The sequence below is a fragment of the Hylobates moloch genome, unplaced genomic scaffold, assembly GCF_009828535.3.
Source record: "Hylobates moloch isolate HMO894 unplaced genomic scaffold, HMol_V3 SCAFFOLD_3, whole genome shotgun sequence".
Taxonomy (NCBI): Eukaryota; Metazoa; Chordata; class Mammalia; order Primates; family Hylobatidae; genus Hylobates; species Hylobates moloch.
Genome location: NW_026652278.1, coordinates 83783388 through 83802720, shown reverse-complemented (window position 1 = coordinate 83802720; position 19333 = coordinate 83783388). Strand labels below are relative to the sequence as shown.

General features: G+C 42.3%; 1 protein-coding gene across 2 annotated transcripts in view; it reads right to left on the bottom strand.

Moving 5' to 3' along the window:
- Positions 1–1206: 1206 nt before the first annotated feature.
- The window catches only part of LOC116460954 (mitochondrial import inner membrane translocase subunit Tim23), a 36426-nt gene continuing 18299 nt past the window's right edge, over positions 1207–19333 (bottom strand). For both annotated transcript variants that reach the window (XM_032142318.2, XM_058436492.1), the window contains one exon: positions 1207–1738. In XM_032142318.2, the coding sequence (XP_031998209.1) occupies positions 1623–1738 (116 nt within the window). In that variant the 3' untranslated portion in view covers positions 1207–1622. The remainder of the gene's footprint in view (positions 1739–19333) is intronic.

Below are 19333 nucleotides of genomic sequence, written 5' to 3'. Positions count from 1 at the left end.
AGGTGTATTAACCTCCACTTTCAGTCTTTTATAAAAACTATTCACATCTATTTAAAAAAAACCTATGGGACTTCAGCTAAGACTCAGTGCCTTTCTACTGGATTCCTCTTACTAGCTGCATCCGAAAAGGCCCTAGTTTACTTTCTCCAATCATAGCCACCAGGTGTTTGTTTAATACAGTAATATTTATGTGTATAACCTGTAGTGCAGTTATACATGATTAACTTCATACGGTGGATGAGAACACAAACTCAGAAATTAGACAACTTGGCCTCATGTCCTTTAGTTTTCCCAAGGCTTCCTTGAAAAACATCTAGCTCTTGGCCGGGCGCGGTCGCTCGCGCCTGTAATCCCAGCACTCTGGGAGGCCAAGGCAGGTGGATCACCTGAGGTCAGGAATTCGAGACCACCCTGAACAACATAGTAAAACCCCGCCATTACTAAAAATACAAAAATTAGCCGGGCGTGGTGGCCAAGTGCCTGTAATCCCAGCTACTTGGGAGACAGGCAGGAGAATTACTTGAACCTGGGAGGTGGAGGGTGCAGTGAGCTGAGATCGCACCACTGCACTCTAGCCTGGGCAACAGAGTGAGACCCTGTCTCAAAAAAAAAAAAAAAAACAACCTAGCTCTTAATTATTCCTAGTAAGGAGTGAGTTAATATGTATGGAATGAAGCAGGATTGTTGGAAAGATTGTTCTAGCATGCTAGTCTAATGGCTGACCTGAAATACCTTGAGGTGGTTTAGTATCAGCTCTATTGGTGAATGCCACCAGTAGCTCATTTCTTTTTTTGAAATGGAGTCTCACTCTGTCACCTGGACTGGAGTGCAGTGGCATCATCTGGGGTCACTGCAACCTCCGCCTCCTAGGTTCAAGCGATTCTCCAGCCTCAACCTCCTGAGTAGCTGGGGTTGCAGGTGCACACCCACCACACCCAGCTGATTTTTGTATTTTTAGTAGAGACAAGGTTTCACCATATTGGCCAGGCTGATTTTCAAACTCCTGACCTCAGGTGATCCACCTGCCTTGGCCTCCCAAAGTACTGGGATTACAGGCGTGAGCCACCATACCTGGCCACCAAGTAGCTCATTTTAACACAAACATGAAGATGTTTTGCCTCAACTGGGACAGAAAATGCCAAGGGTACCTTTCACTTTATACCCAGGTAGATACTTTTAAATTGAGACAACCACTATGTTTGTGTGTTGGAGTTATAACTTTGGTTCTGTTTTTACCCTTTATTTGGAATACAGTGCAATGTTACAGTTTTGAATCATTAAATGAATAGACTCGGTGATATAGTACTGACAAGCACAACCTGAATTCTGGGAGTAAGTGGTTTTCTAGTTCATAGGGGAGGAGAACAGATACGTGCAAGATCTTCTCCAGAGAAGAGAACCATGGTACTCAGTGAGTCACCAAAGGGTTTTGGCTTCAACTCACTAACGGCTGGAACAAGTGCCAGTCTTGGTCAACCATCCAGGATCTTCATCACAGCAAATCAAAATCTCCAATTTTTCAAACTAATTGTAGGTAGAAGAGAGAGAATAACTCCAAACTGTCTTATAAAATGATCTAGATGACTACTGAAGTGTCCTCCATTCATGAGTTGGCAAAATCTTCAGAGTGACTGTTGGAGCAAGGAGCCTTTCATGTGCTCCCAGTTATTATATAGTGCATAGAGGCTGGTAAGTGTTAGTCCCGTCAGACCACCTCGTGCTATCCCTCGAAGACCACCTGGGAAAGAGACAAAAGGAAAATGAAATAGCCATATATTGCATAGTGCCCTAGCATGATAGGGTTAAATAAAAAGTACTGTGAAATGGGCTGGGCACGGTGGCTCAGGTAATCCCAGCACTTCGGAAGGCCGAGGTGGGTGGATCGCTTGAGGTCAGGAGTTCAACCAGCCTGGCCAACATAGTGAAACCCTATTAAAAATTCAAAAAAATTGGCTGGGTGTGGTGATGTGTGCTTATAGTGCCAGCTACTTGGAGGCTGAGGTTGCAGTGAGCTAAGATCATACCACTGCATTCCAGCCCGGGTGACAGGGTGAGACAAGTGAGACTCCATCAAAAACAAACAAACAAACAAACAAAAAACAAAAACACACACACACACACAAAACTGAAATGGAGACCATTTTAAAAATAAATCAATATTCTATCTCAAAAAGGAGACAGTTTTTAAAGTAATACCACTTGTGTAATACATATGATATTTTCATATTCATAATTTTTTTCCCCTACTTTCCAATTTGTTCCTATGGCAGTTTATTACTGGAGTTCCAACTAGAACAGTCATTTCCTGCTAGTAATATGATTTGGAACTCCACTAGCACTGTCAATGGATTTAAGGCTGTAATGTAAACAAGGTGACACCCTATTTGGAAAGAGTATTAACAACCTTTGGGCTCTGGATGGGTCCTCCAAATATTAACCTTGAAGATTAGTGATGGCCAGGCATGGTGGCTCACACCTGTATCCCAGCACTTTGGGAGGCTAAGGCAGGCTTGAGCTCAGGAGTTTGAGAACAACCTAGGCAACATGTCTCTGCAAAAAATAGAAAAATTAGCTCAGTGGGGTGGCATGCACCTGTGGTCCCAGCTATTTGGGAGGCTGAGGTAGGAGGATCGCTTGAGCCCAGGAAGTCGAGGCTGCAGTGAGCTGATACTACACCACTGCACTCCAGCCTGGGTGACAGAGTGAGAAAGAAAAAAAAAAAAGTGGTAAGATAGCTATAATCATACTTTGAGTTAGGTGCTGGTGACCACCCCCCACTTCATGCACTGATGCATCAATCTCCCACAATTAAAAAACAGTGAGGGACACCCAGCATCGTGCTAGTTGAAAAGAATTCAAGAATTACAGACATCGAACTACCTGCTTGAAAACAAGTGAACAATTTTACATGTGGCAAAAGATTAGCAACAAGGATTTCACTTGCGATGGAGAAACAAAAATATTTCAATCAGTTACTTAAAAATAGTCCCGAAGTGGCCGGGCGCGGTGGCTCACGCCTGTAATCCCAGCACTTTGGGAGGCAGAGGCGGGCGGATCACGAGGTCAGGAGATCGAGACCATCCTGGCTAACACAGTGAAACGCCGTCTCTACTAAAAATACAAAAAATTAGCCAGGCGTGGTGGTGGGCGCCTGTAGTCCCAGCTACTCGGGAGGCTGAGGCAGGAGAATGGTGTGAACCCGGGAGGCGGAGCTTGCAGTGAGCCGAGATTGTGCCACTGCACTCCAGCCTGGGCAACAGAGCGAGACTCTATCTCAAAACAAAACAAAACAAAACAAAAAAGTCCCCAAGTGTAAATAAAAGGAAGCTACAAATAAATTTCTCAAAATAGAAAATGCCCCAACTGCTTATGGTTATAAAATGTTAGTCTTACAAACATTATGTGGCAAAGAGAAACCAAGCTACAAAACTCCTCAGGAATGGGGGTGCCCAAAGCAGCTTTTTAAAAAATGTGAAGTCCTCATGCAGCTCCATGAGTAGGGATCATAAACTTCAGGTAGCCATCTTTGTACGTAGAGTGTATTTGTTCCAAGTCATGTGTTAGGGAGACAAAGGTAGAGCGGAGTTGTGGGGGTGGCTAGAGGCCCTTTAGCTCCGTGCCTGTCAATTCTGTGACATTCAGTGATGTTGCTGAGTTAGAACATTTCAGAACCATTTCTGCAATGAGTGTCCTACCAGATGGCTTCAGCTGATGGATTAAAGGGCCACTCCCCCTCCAGGAATCTCTCCAGTCTGAAGACTTCTGATATCTGACCTGCTTACGTTCTTCTTAGTTTTCCAATGCTAAGTGTCATAATTATCTCTCTCAAACAGAAACTGCAGACATTATCTATAAACAGCTGTCAAACGTGTAGGGGGACCAAAAACATTTTTAAGAAACCCAAAAAAACCCCACTGAAAGTATAACATGAGGTATCTCCTTGAAGTTCACATCATCTCTCTGAACTTGCCATATTCAGACTGTAGGCATAGCAGTTAAACTTCCAACTGTATTCAATGTGGTTGAAAAATTGTACTAATTGGAAAATAGTGTATACCCAAAATAATCTGTTCAGTTTAATAAGGATCAACCTCATGTCTCTGCCTAGTAAATCAGTAAAAAGCTGCAGAGCTGAAAGTGAACTAGACCAAATTCCTAATGTGGAAAAAATAAGCCATGAGGCACAGGAGAATAAATGCTACAGGTATCTGCAACAGCATTGCTATGGCTCAGTTATTAGATCTGATTTTCAGTGTAATAAGGATTCTTCCAAGCAGGTAGCCAAAATGTAGTAACTCAAAACCCCATTCTGAACATAAAACCAAGCAATAGCCAAGGTGCCCTCACTGCTGTTTGTCAGTGGAAAAATGATGGCGGGCCGGTAATTGAAAACACAATACTTTTGCAGACACTATTTCCTATGACCACACATTCAACTTCAGATTAACTCCCCTGAACCTATAGTCAATAATCCACAGGACTGTGAAGTCAGTCCATGGGCTTTGCAAAGAGCTGCAAAACCACTGCTTCTAGCTGGTTCTTTGCTTTGTGCATTCTAAGAACATGGTATCTACTTGGCCCTTGTGGAAGGATTCTCACATTAGTTCTCAGCCATCAAATAACAAGCTTCCCTGGGAATCCTCTTTGGCATATGCACTAGGGGTAACATAGTGACAATGGAATCTATAAGGCTTTAAGATACTTGGGGGCCGGACGTGGTGGCTCACACTTGTAATCCCAGCACTTTGGAAGGCCAAGGTGGGCGGACTGCTTGAGCCCAGGAGTTCAAGACCAGCGTGGGCAACATAGTGAAACCCCATATGTTGCGGGAAGTCAGGGACCCCAAACGGAGGGACCAGCTGAAGCCATGGCAGAAGAACGTGGATTGTGAAGATTTCATGGACATTTATTAGTTCCCCAAATACTTTTAATTTCTCATGCCTGTCTTTACTGCAATCTCTAAACATAAATTGTGAAGATTTCATGGACACTTATCACTTCCCCAATCAATACCCTTGTGATTTCCTATGCCTGTCTTTAATCTCTTAATCCTGTCAGCTGAGGAAGATGTATGTTGCCTCAGGAACATGTAATAATTGAGTTAACTGCACAAACTGTAGAGCATGTGTGTTGGAACAAATATGAAATCTGGGCACCTTGAAAAAAGAACAAGATAACAGCAATTGTTCAGGGAATAACAGAGATAACCTTAAACTCTGACCGCCAGTGAGCCGGGTGGAACAGATCCATATTTCTCTTCTTTCAAAAGCAAATGGGAGAAATATCACTGAATTCTTTTTCTCAGCAAGGAACATTCCTGGGAAAGAGAATACGCACCTGGGGGTATAGGTCTATAGACTGCCTCCCTCGGTGTGGCCGTCTTTTATGGTCTGTAGACTGCAGGGGTGAAATAGACCCCAGTCTCCCATAGCGCTCCCAGGCTTATTAGGAAGAGGAAATTCCCGCCTAATAAATTTTGGTCAGACCGGTTGCTCTCAAACCCTGTCTCCTGATAAGATGTTATCAATGACAGTGGTGCCCAAAACTTCATTAGCAATTTTAATTTCGCCCCGGTCCTGTGATCTTGCCCTGCCTCCATTTGCCTTGTGATATTCTATTACCTTGTGAAGTACTTGATGTCTCTGACCACACCTATTCGCATACTCCCTCCCCTTTTGAAAATCCCTAATAAAAACTTACTGGTTTTTGTGGCTTGGGCATCATGGAACCTACCGACATGTGATGTCTCCCCCGGACACCCAGCTTTAAAATTTCTCTCTTTTGTACCCTGTCCCTTTATTTCTCAAGCCGGTCGACACTTAAGGAAAATAGTAAAGAACCTACGTGACTATTGGGGCAGGTTCCCTGATACCCATCTCTACAAAAAAAAGTAAAGAATTAGCTAGGCATGGTGGCATGCATCTGTAGTCCCAGATATTTGGGAGGATGAGGTGAGGGGATTGCTTGAGCCTAGAAGGTGGAAGTTGCAGTGAGCCAAGATCGTGCCACTGTACTTCAGCCTGGGCAACAAGGCCAGACCTGGTCTCAAAAAATAAAAAGAAAAATTTAAAAAGGCCTGGCATGGTGGCTCACGGCCTGTAATCCCAGCACTTTGGAAGGCCAAGGTGGGTGAATCACTTGAGGTCAGGAGTTCAAGACCAGCCTGGCCAACATGGTAAAACCCCATCTCTATTAAATATACAAAAATTAGCCAGGTGTGGTGGCAGGCACCTGTAATCCCAGCTATGTGGGAGGCTGAAGCAAAAGAATTGCTTGAACCTGGTGGGTGGAGGTTGCGGTGAGCAAAGATTGTATCACTGCACTCTAGCCTGGGCGATACAGCAAGACTCTGTCTCAAAAAACAAAAAAAAAGATATTTGGGACACCAGTAACATCAAATAATTTACTCCCCCAAAAGCTTTCTATTTTCTTGTCAAATGAATCAAAAACTTAGTTCAAATCAATGAAGTTACTTCTTAAAAGCCAGAGAGAAAAAATATCAACTCCAACAAGACACTAAACATTGGTGTTTGTACTTATCACATAGCTAATCTTTACTCAAGGGTGGCCTTTTACCACATACCAGCCATGTTCTAATTGTAACCGTTTCCATTAATTCCAGGGTTTCCCAATTGGTTGATCTGTTTGCAAGTTTAAGGGTCTCTAGGGTTTCTTTACTCAGACGACTCTACACAACTAAGCACAGGAAGTTGATAAGCAAAGGTACTTGCTTTGAACAGAGTAACCAAATAAGGCCAATGGTCAACCTCTACAAAGCAGAGCAAATATGACTTGTGTTTCAGTTTTACCTCCTGTATTTTGGGATCCTTATGTAGTTCTTCCAAAGTGATAGGCAAGCACCACCTCTTCTATACATGAGAAAATGAGGCCCAGAATATTTAAGTGTCTTGTTTGTGGGATATGGGGCTGATTAGTGGCAGAACTAATGCATTCAAATGACAATGACTTTAAAGCACAGATTAGCATATATCTTTTTTAAAAGGGCCAGATAGTAAACATTTTGGGCTTTGAGGGTCAAAGGCTATTGTTATGTAGGTACTTATATAACCATTTAAAATTTTAACTAAAAAATGTAAAACACATTCTTATCCTTCACACAGCAAATAAACAGGCAGCTGGCCAGCAGGAGTTGGTGGCTCCTGCTCTATAGGAACAGCCTTACCTACATACTAACATGACTACTAAATGCCCTTGTTGGGGACTGTTTAGCTGTCTTAAAATTTAAAAAAAACTTTATTCTTTTAATAATTATGGTACAATACATGTAACATAAAATTTACCACCTTAACCAGTTTTAAGTGTACATTTCAGAGGCATTAAGTACATTCACACGGCTGTGCTACTATTACCAACATCTACTTTTCCTTTATTTTTTCTTCTGAGACAGGGTCTTGCTCTGTCGCCCAGGCTGGAGTGCAGTGGTGTGGTAAAGGCTCACTGCAGCCTCGACCTTCTAAGCTCAAGTGATCTTCCCACAACAACCTCCTAAGTAGGTAGGACTACAATCATGCACCACCATACCGGGCTAAATTTTTTATTTTTTGTAGAGATGAGGTCTCCCTATGTTACCTATGGTGGTCTTGAACTCCTGGGCTCAAACAATCCTCCTGCTTTAGCCTCCCAAAGTGTTGAGACCACGGGCGTGAGCCATGGTGCTCCGTGTGCCAACATCTTCAGAGGACTCTTTTCATCTTGCAAAACTGAAACTCTTTGCCCATTTAACAATAACTACACCCCATCCCGGCCATCTTCCATTCTACTTTTTTTCTGTATGAATCTGACTATTCTAAGTACCTCACATTAGTAGAATCACACAATATTTTTTTATAGATGGCCTATTTAGCATAATGTGCTTAGTGTTCATCCATGTCTTACCATCTGTCAGAATTTCCTTTTTAAAGGCAGAATAATATTCTATTTTATGTATATACCACATTTTTCTTTTTTTGAGACAGGGTCACCCAGGCTGAAGTGCAGTGGCGTGATCACGGCTCACTGCAGCCTTGACCTCCCCAAGCTCAAGCGATCTTCCCACCTCAGCCTCGGGAGTAGCATGTACCACCATGCTTAGCTCATTTTTTGTATTTTTAGTAGCTATGTTGTCCAGGCTAGTCTCCAACTCCTGGGCTCAAGCAATCTGTCCATCTGCCTGCCTTGGCCTCTTAGAATCTATCTTTTTTTTTTTTTTTTTTGACACAGGGTGTCACTCTGTCACACAGGCTAGAGTGCAGTGGCACAATCAAGGCACACTGCAGCCTTGACCTCCTGGGCTCAGGTGATTCTCCCATCGCAACCTTCCCAGTAATTGGGACTACAGGTACCCACCACCAAGCCCGGCTAACTTTTTGTATAGACAGGGTTTCACCATATTGCCCTTGCACTCCTGGACTCAAACATCTGCCCACACTGGCTTCCCAAAGTGCTGGGATTATAGACATGAGCCACCACACCCAGCCTGTATGGCTGTTGTGAATAATATGCTGTTATGAACATGGGCACACTAAACACCATTCAACTTAAAAAAATAATCAAAGCCTTAAGAACTGAACCAAAATGGCTTAGGTGAAAATAAAATACCAAATTCTGCTCTAAGAAAAGGAACGAACATTCACTGAATTATACCTTCAGCAATAAGCACTTAATGGAACTTGTTTCATTTAAAATGCATCACAATCCTGTAAATTGATAATCATCATACCCCAATTTTATAGATGAGCACGGTATTAAGCGGACCTTTTTCAAAAGGTCATACAGCTAGTGACAAATATTTCCAAATTTTTCATAACATTTTTTTTTTCTTTTTTTTTCTTGAGACGGAGTCTTGCTCTGTGGCCCAGGCTGGAGTGCAGTGGCGCGATCTCGGCTCACTGCAAGCTCCGCCTCCCGGGTTCACGCCATTCTCCTGCCTCAGCCTCTCTGAGTAGCTGGGACTACAGGCGCCCGCCACCACGCCTGGCTAATTTTTTGTATTTTTAGTAGAGACGGGGTTTCACCGTGGTCTCGATCTCCTGACCTCGTGATCCCCCTGCCTCGGCCTCCCAAAGTGCTGGGATTACAAGCGTGAGCCACCGCGCCTGGCCTAACGTTTCTTTTTCTTGAGATGGAGTCTTGCTCTGTGGCCCAGGGTGGAGTGCAGTGGCGCAATCTCTGCTCACTGCAAGCCTTGCCTCCTGGGTTCACACCATTCTCCTGCCTCAGCCTCCCTAGTAGCTGGGACTACAGGTGCCCACCACCACGCCTGGATAATGTTTTTGTATTTTCAGTAGAGACGGGGTTTCACCGTGTTAGCCAGGATGATCTCAATCTCCTGACCTCGTGATCCTCCTGCCTTGGCCTCCCAAAGTGCTGGGATTACAGAAGTGAGCCACCGTGCCAGGCCTAACATTTCTGTTTTAAATAGCTTAATTAACTACACATGTTCTATATTCTTCCCTCTGAAAGGCAGCTTTTTTTGTTAGGTTGGTTTATTATGCATCAGACACCTGATTTGCTGAGGAATTCTGTTTTTCAGTAATTCGTCCACCACAAATATCACGTAGCATTTTGACTCCACAGACCTAAGAGTCTTAAGTCTTAAAAGGATTGTAAAATCTAAGTTTTTCTGAGATATCTGAGAGTACGAGGCTTTTTTCTATTGAAAATAGGTTGCATTTCAAACTTTATCTGTTAAGAGCTCACAACACTTTCTCCAACATGCAAGCCCATGTGCTCACTTAAACAGAACTCTGAGTGAGACAGTAAATACCTCATATGCCCTTGAAAATTTTACCTTGGCATAGAAAAGCCTTATTAAGAACCTAAAAATAATTTCACTTTGAAAGTCTTTAGGGTTAGACAAATGTTAAACTTCAATTGGCAGTACAAGGGCAGCACTCAAGCCAGCAAGAGTTTTGTTGGGCCAAATTACATTGAAAAAGATCAAATATTTTAAAAACAGGAGATTTCACATAAAAATCTGGGATTCCAGCTTCTTCTGAATAAATGAGGTACACTAATTATGCAGAGTGGCAAATGGCTGGAGTTGAGTGGGAGGTGTTTCTAGCCCAACAGATAGGCATGGACATGGAAGCTCCAGCTCAGCCCCCTGCACTCCATTTTCTTACACAAGGGAAGCCACTATGGTATAGCATCTAACTTAAGGCATATTATATGTATTCTTAAAACAGAGGAAAAGGCTGAATATTTGGTATTATCAAAAGAAATGAGAGTCTAACTTTCTGTGGCAAGGACCTTCTTGCAGTAGTAACACAACATAGTCTGGAACACCTCCAACATAAATTATGAAAAGAAAGCTCTTGGCTCAGAAGAGAAAAAGCAAAAAAGAATACTCATTAACTTCTATGTCACAGGACAAATAGATTTAAATTTCCATTGCAATTGTAGAAGAGGTAAATAATCTGCTGACCCAGAATTCCAACATGAACTCACACTTCCTGTCTTAATAACTCGAAACACTGAAATCACTCTAACAAAGGCAAATCAATGTCTTATTAATTTCTGGTTAAAAATAGACCCAAGAAGACAGGGCACAGACATAAATTTTGTGTGGTGGGAATACAAATATAACTTCAACTTCCAGATTCATGGATTTGGAAATGACCTTAGGCACTCTTAAGTATAGCACCAGTGAAGTAGTTTACATTTAGGGAATGGCTAATCCCTGCTGATCTAAACTATTTCCAACCCCCAATGTACTCTTTAAATATAGAAATTTAAAAAAACAGGGGGCTGGGCACGGTGGTTCACACCTGTAATCCCAATACTTGGGAGGCCAAGGCAGGGTGGATCGCTTGAGCTCAGGAGTTTGAGACTAGCCTGGGCACCATGGTGAAACCCTGTCTCTATAAAAAACAAAAAAATTAGCCAGGCATGGTGGCATGTGCCTGTAGTCCTAGCATCTTGGGAGGCTGAGATGGGAGCATCACTTGAACCCAGGAGGCAGAGGTGGCAGTGAGCCACGATCACACCACTGTACTCTAGTCTGAGACCGTGTCAAAAAAAAAAAAGGAAGGCTCAACATAGTAGGTACAGAGCTATTTTAAAAGAAAGATCATGAGGGAAAAACTAGCAGCTGTCAGATCAAACAGGGTAATTTATTTATTTTATTCATTTATTTATTTTTATTTTTATTTTTTGAGACAGAGTCTCACTCAGCTGCCCAGGCTGGAGTGCAGTGGTACGATCTTGCCTCATGGCAACCACCATCTCCTGGGTTCAAGTGATTCTCTTCTCTCAGCTTCTGAAGTAGCTGGGATTACAGGCACCTGCTATCACGCCCAGCTAGTTTTTGTATTTTAGTAGAGATGGGGTTTCATCATGTTGGCCAGGCTGGTCTTGAACTCCTAACCTCAGGTAATCCATCCGCTTTGGCCTCCCAAAGTGCTAGGATTACAGGTGTGAGCCACCACACCCAGCATTTCATATTTCATTCATTATTTCATTTCTTTCATTTCATTTCAAGATGGAAAATCACTCTATCAGCCAGGCTGGAGTATGCCACTCCACCTGACATTTCATTTTTCATTATTTCATTTCTTCATTTCATTTCATTGCACCCAGCATTTCATTATTCATTTCATTATTTCATTTCTTCATTTCATTTCATTTCGAGATGGAAACTCATTCAATCGCCCAGGCTGGAGTGCACCACCACACCTGGCATTTCATTATTCATTATTTCATTTCACCTGGCATTTCATTATTCATTTATTTCATTTCATTTCGAGACAGAGACTTGCTCTATTGCCCAAGCTGGAGTGCACCACTGCACCTGGCATTTCATTATTCATTTCATTTCATTTCATTTAGAGATGAAGACTCACTCTATTGCCCAAGCTGGAGTGCACCACCACACCTGGCATTTCATTATTCATTTCATTATTTCATTTCATCACGTCATGTCATGTCATGTCATTTCATTTCGAGACAGAGACTCGCTCTATCACCCAGGGTGGAGTGCGCCACCGCATCTGGCATTTCATTATTCATTTCATTTATTTCATTTCATTTCACCCAGCATTTCATCATTCATTTCATTTCATTTCATTTCGAGACGAAGACTCGCCCTATCGCCCAGGCTGGAGTGCACCACCACACCCGACATTTCATTATTTCATTTTATCATTTCGTTTCATTTATTTCATTTCATATTTCATTTCATTTCATTTCGAGATGGAGACTCGCTCTATCACCCAGGCTGGAGTGTGCCACCACACCCAGCATTTCATTATTCATTTCATTTCATTTCACCCGGCATTTCGTATTTCATTTCATCATTTCATTTCTCACTTCATTTCATTTCATTTCATTTAGAGACACAGACTCGCTCTATCGCCCAGTCTGGACTGCACCACCACACCCAGCATTTCATTATTCATTTTATTATTTCATTTTTTCATTTCATCTATTTCATTTCTTCATTTCATTTTTCAATTTCATGACGCAGACTCGCTCTATCGCCCAGGCTGGAGTGCACCCAGCATTTCATTATTCATTTCATATTTCATTTCCCATTTCATTTCATTCATGACAGAGACTCGCTCTATCACCCAGGCTGGAGTGCGCCACCCACATTTCATTATTAATTTCATTATTTCATTTCATCATGTCATGTCATTTCATTCTGAGATGGAGACTCCTTCTGTTGCCCAGGCTGGAGTGCAGTGGCGTGATCTCTGCTCACTGCAACCTCTGCCTGCTGGGTACAAGCGATTCTCCTCTCTCAGCCTCCCGAATAGCTGGGATTACAGGAACCCTCCATCATGCCTGGCTAATTTTTGCATTTTAGTAGAGACAGGGTTTCACCGTGTTGGCCAGGCTGATCTTGAACTCCTGACCTCAGGTGATCTGCCCGCCTAGGCCTCCCAAAGTGCTAGGATTACAAGCGTGAGCCACTGCACCCGGCATTTCATATTTCATTTCATATTTATTTCATCATTTCATCTCCTTCATTTCATTTCAAAACGGAGTCTCACTCTATCACCCAGGCTGGAGTGCATCACCACACCCAGCATTTCATTATTCATTTCATTTCATTATTTCTTCATTTCATTTCATTTCACCCAGCATTTCATTATTCATTATTTCATTTCTTTATTTCATTTCATCCCATTTCACTTTGAGATGGAGACTTGCTCTATCACCCAGGCTGGCGTGTGCCACTACACCTGGCATTTTATTATTCATTTCATTATTTCATTTTTTCATTTCATTTCACTTCACCCGGCATTTCATTATTCGTTTCATTATTTCATTTCATCATTTCATTTCGTTGCACCCAGCATTTCATTATTTCATTTCTTCATTTCGTTTCATTTCGAGATGGAAACTCGCTCAATCGCCCAAGCTGGAATGTGCCACCGCACCTGGCATTTCATTATTCATTTCATTTAGAGATGAAGACTCACTCTATTGCCCAAGCTGGAGTGCGCCACCACACCTGGCATTTCATTATTCATTTCATTTCATCATTTCATTCATTTCATTTAGAGATGAAGACTCACTCTATCGCCCAAGCTGGAGTGCACCACCACACCTGGCATTTCATTATTCATTATTTCATTTCATCACGTCATGTCATGTCATGTCATTTCATTTCGAGACAGAGACTCGCTCTATCACCCAGGATGGAGTGCACTACCGCATCTGGCATTTCATTATTCATTTCATTTCATTTCACCCAGCATTTCATCATTCATTTAATCATTTCATTTCATTTCGTTTCGAGACGAAGACTCGCTCTATCGCCCAGGCTGGAGTGTGCCACCACACCCAGCATTTCATTATTCATTTCATTTCACCCAGCATTTCGTATTTCATCATTTCATTTCTCACTTCATTTCATTTGTTCATTTCATTTAGAGACAGAGACTCGCTCTATCGCCCAGTCTGGACTGCACCACCACACCCAGCATTTCATTTTATTATTTCATTTTTTTCATTTCATCTATTTCATTTCTTCATTTTTCAATTTCATGACGCAGACTCGCTCTATCGCCCAGGCTGGAGTGCACCCAGCATTTCATTATTCATTTCATATTTCATTTCCCATTTCATTTCATTTCATGACAGAGACTCGCTCTATCACCCAGGCTGGAGTGCGCCACCCACATTTCATTATTAATTTCATTATTTCATTTCATCATGTCATGTCATTTCATTCTGAGATGGAGACTCGTTCTATTGCCCAGGCTGGAGTGCAGTGGCGTGATCTCTGCTCACCGCAACCTCTGCCTCCTGGGCACAAGTGATTCTCCTGTCTCAGCCTCTTGAGTAGCTGGGATTACAGGCACCCTCCATCATGCCTGGCTAATTTTTGCATTTTAGTAGAGACAGGATTTCACCATGTTGGCCAGGCTGATCTTGAACTCCTGGCCTCAGGTGATCCGCCCGCCTAGGCCTCCCAAAGTGCTAGGATTACAAGCGTGAGCCACTGCACCTGGCATTTCATATTTCATTTAATATTTATTTCATCATTTCATCTCCTTCATTTCATTTCAAAACGGAGTCTCACTCTATCACCCAGGCTGGAGTGCATCACCACACCCAGCATTTCATTATTCATTTCATTTCATTATTTCCTCATTTCATTTCATTTCACCTGGCATTTCATTATTCATTATTTCATTTCATTTCATCCCATTTCACTGAGACAGAGACTCGCTCTATCACCCAGGCTGGAGTGTGCCACTGCACCTGGCATTTCATTATTCATTTCATTATTTCATCATTTCATTTCATTGCACCCAGCATTTCATTATTCGTTTATTTCATTTCTTCATTTCGTTTCATTTCATTTCGAGATGGAAACTTGCTCAATCGCCCAAGCTGGAGTGCGCCACCGCACCTGGCATTTCATTATTCATTTTATTTCATCATTTCATTTCATTTCATTTAGAGATGAACACTCACTCTATCGCCCAAGCTGGAGTGCACCATCACACCTGGCATTTCATTATTTCATTTCATCACATCATGTCATGTCATGTCATGTCATTTCATTTTCAGACAGAGACTCACTCTATCACCCAGGGTGGAGTGCGCCACCGCATCTGGCATTTCATTATTCATTTCATTTATTTCATTTCATTTCACTCAGCATTTCATTATTCATTTCATCATTTCATTTTGTTTCGTTTCATTTCGAGACGAAGACTTGCTCTATTGCCCAGGCTGGAGCGCGCCACCACAACCGGCATTTCATTATTTCATTTTATCATTTCATTTATTTCATTTCATATTTCATCTCATTTCATTTCATTTCGAGATGGAGACTCGCTCTATCACCCAGGCTGGAGTGCGCCACCACGCCCAGCATTTCATTATTCATTTCATTTCATTTCACCCGGCATTTTGTTATTTCATTTCATCATTTCATTTCTCATTTCATTTGTCATTTCATTTCATTTCATTTCATTTCATTTCATTTCGAGACGAAGACTCGCTCCATCGCCCAGTCTGGAGTGCACCACCACACCCGGCATTTCATTATTCATTTTATTTCATTTTTTCATTTCATCTATTTCATTTCTTCATTTCACTTTTCAATTTCATGATGCAGACTCGCTCTATCGCCCAGGATGGAGTGCACCCAGCATTTCATTATTCATTTCATATCTCATTTCTCATTTCATTTCATGACAGAGACTCACTCTATCACCCAGGCTGGAGTGCGCCACCCACATTTCATTATTAATTTCATTATTTCATTTCATCATGTCATGTCATTTCATTTTGAGCCGGAGACTCATTCTAATGCCCAGGCTGGAGTGCAGTGGCGCGATCCCTGCTCACTGCAACCTCTGCCTCCTGGGTCCAAGCGATTCTCCTCTCTCAGCCTCCCAAGTAGCTGGGATTACAGGCACCCGCTATCATGCCCGGCTAGTTTTTGTATTTTAGTAGAGACGGGGTTTCACCATGTTGGCCAGGCTGGTCTTGAACTCCTGACCTTAGGTGATCCACCGTCCTTGGCCTCCCAAAGTGCTAGGATTACAGGCGTGAGCCACTGCACCCAGCATTTCATATTTCATTTCATTTCATATTTAATTTCGTTTCATTATTTCATTTCATCATTTCATTTCAAGATGGAGTCTCACTCTTATCACCCAAGCTGGAGTGCATCACCACACCTGGAATTTTATTATTCATTTCATCATTTATTTCTTCATTTCATTTCATTTCACCCAGCATTTCATTATTCATTTCATTATTTCATTTCATTTCATCCCATTTCATCTCATGTCATCTCATTTCATTTCGAGACGGAGACTTGCTGTATTGCCCAGGCTGGAGTGCACCACTGCACCCGGCATTTCATTATTCATTTCATCATTTCATTTCATTTCACCCGGCATTTCATTATTCATTTTATTATTTCATTTCATCATTTCATTTCATTTATTTCACTTATTCTTTTCATTTCATTCCATTTCATTTCGAGACACAGACCTGCTCTATCACCCAGGCTGGAGTGTGCCACCACACCCGGCATTTCATTATTCATTTCATTACTTCATTTCATCATGTCATGTCATGTCACGTCATTTCATTCTGAGACAGAGACTCGCTCTATCGCCCAGGCTGGAATTCAGTGGCACGATCTCTGCTCACTGCATCCTGAGGTCGGGAGTTCGAGATCAGCCTGACCAACATGGAGAAACCCCGTCTCTACTAAAAATACAAAAAATTAGCTGGGCATCGTGGTGCATGCCTGTAATTCCAGCTACTCGGGAGGCTGAGGCAGGAGAATCACTTGAACTCAGGAGGCAGAGGTTGCTGTGAGCCGAGATCATGCCATTACACTCCAGTCTGGGCAACAACAGCGAAATTCTGTCTCAAAAAAAAAAAAAAAAAAAAAAAAAGTGATGGTAGATGCTAACACTGGCAAACGTTAGCAAGTACTAGAAGGGTCATTTGGCAGTAGTCATTCACGTTTTAAGCATGCAGATAATTTGCCCAAATAATTTTTAGCAATTTATCCTACAACTAAAATGTATGTGCAAAACTGTATGTACTACAGTGTTTAAGAGAAGGCCTCAAAGAAGAGGTGGTATCTGAACAAAGATGGACAGATGATGCAGCATTTGAGGTAGGTGTCTGGAAGGATTGTTCTAGGAAATGGTAACAGCGAGAATAAAGGCCCTGAAGTGGGAGTTAAAAGACAATGGAAATAGTAGTAGAATGTGGAGTCATCAAAGTGGCAAGGGAGCAAATTACAGAGAAGATAGAGCCACTTTAAAGAATCTGGCTTGGCCCGGCGTGGTGGTTCATGCCTGTAATTCCAGCACTTTGGGAGGCTGAGGCGGGTGGATCATGAGGTCAGGGGATTGAGACCATCCTGGCCAACATGGTGAAACCCCAACTCTACTAAAAATACAAACATTAGCCAGGCGTGGTGGCGGGCATCTGTAATCCCAGCTACTTGGGAAGCTGAGGCAGGAGAATCGCTTGAACCCAGGAGGCAGAGGTTGTAGTGAGCCAAGATTGTGCCACTGCACTGCGGCCTGGCGACAGAACAAAACTCCGTTTCAAAAAAAAAAAAAGCTTAATTGGATTTTGATTGCTACCTTCTAAATATCAGCACTTTCATTTAATCATAAGCCTCAAAGTGTTTATAAAACTTCTAAAGAGTTAAGTTTCACAATTCTCCTAAGGAGAGTCTACATATACTGAGATGTTAATGCAGGGTTTAGAAACTGTCAAAAACTTTCATAAGACCCTCAAAGAGATCTAGGACAATTCCTCCCACCCACAGAAAAGCAATCACCCAAACAACTGAGAACCAGTGGCAAAAAAACTGTCCTAAAAGGACATAGTACTATGGGGAGTCAAAAACAATTCAGACAGCTAGGCACAGTAGCTCACGCCTGTAATCCAGCAACTCAGGAGGCTAAGGTGGGAGGATTGCTTGAGGCCAGCCTGGGTAACACTGCAAGACCCCACTGCTAAACAAAAAAAGAAACAATGAAAAAAATTAGCTGGGTGTGGTGGCATAAATCTGTAGTCTGAACCGCTGAGGTGAGAGGATCCCTTGAGCCTAGGAGTTCAACGCTGTAGTGAGCCATGATGGCACCATCGCACTTTAGCCTGGGTGACAGAGCAGGACCCTAACTCAAAAAAAAAAGGGAAACATTTTAGTGAGTTTAGTCTTGCCTGGAAGAGACAAGGGACAGATGGGGCAGTGGTGAGGGAGCCCAGGACAGCTAGCTGCTCTGCTATTCAAAGTCACATATATTGCTTTCACAATATAACAAAACAGAGAAAGAAGAAACCACCAAACAGGAAACAGTTTTCTAGTGATCGATCCAATCATTTTTTTTTTTTTTTTTTGAGACAGAGTTTCACTCTTATCGCCCAGGCTAGAGTGCAGTGGCGCGATCTTGCCTCACCGCAACCTCCACTTCCCGGGTTCAAGCAATTCTCCTGCCTCAGCCTCCCGAGTAGCTGGGATTTCAGGCATGTACCACCAAACCTGGCTAATTTTGTATTTTTAGTGGAGACGGGATTTCTCTATGTTGGTCAGGCTGGTCTCGAACTCCTGACCTCAGGGGATTCACTCGCCTCAGCCTCCCAAAGTGCTGGGATTACAGGCGTGAGCCACTGCGCCCAGCTGACCCAATCTTCTTTCATTTCAACCTTTCCCTCACCGTCTCTTCAACTAATACTTTTCCTGGACCATTTTGACTTTAGGCTTCTACCTCCAATCTATTTTATCTACCCACTACTTCTAGCTTAATCTTCCTCAGAGATAATTCTAATACTCTGTCCAAAAACCTTTGATGACATGCTGCCTTTCTATGTAATTTTAAGCTTCTTACCTCAGCCTTCCATGCCATAAGCCTAGACTATCTTCCCAGAGTTTTCTCCCACACCTTCCTTATATGTATCATATAATCAAACAGATACATCAGAAAATTCAGTCCATCCTTAAGGTCTGGCTCAACTGTTATTTATTACCTCTTTCCCTTTTCTAGAAATTTTCCTGATTTCTCTATCCTGGAGGTAATTTGGTTTGCTGAGAAAGACAATGGGCTTTAGACTCAGACTAGAGTTTGATGCACTAGACCATGACAGAGCTGTGTGAGCATGTGGAGGTAATTTAACTTGTCCGAATTTTAGTTTCTTTGTCTATAAAACAAGGGAGTACCAGTCTACTACCTTCAGAGAATGGTAAATGAGCTGACCTATATAAAGGATGTGACCTCCTTTCTACTTTAAGTGTTAAAGCTGTGTTAACACAGCTTTCCTCTTGGAAGTCAACAGACAATATGTAAGACTGTCAAGAAAAATCAAGATAATAATATTATTTAAAAAC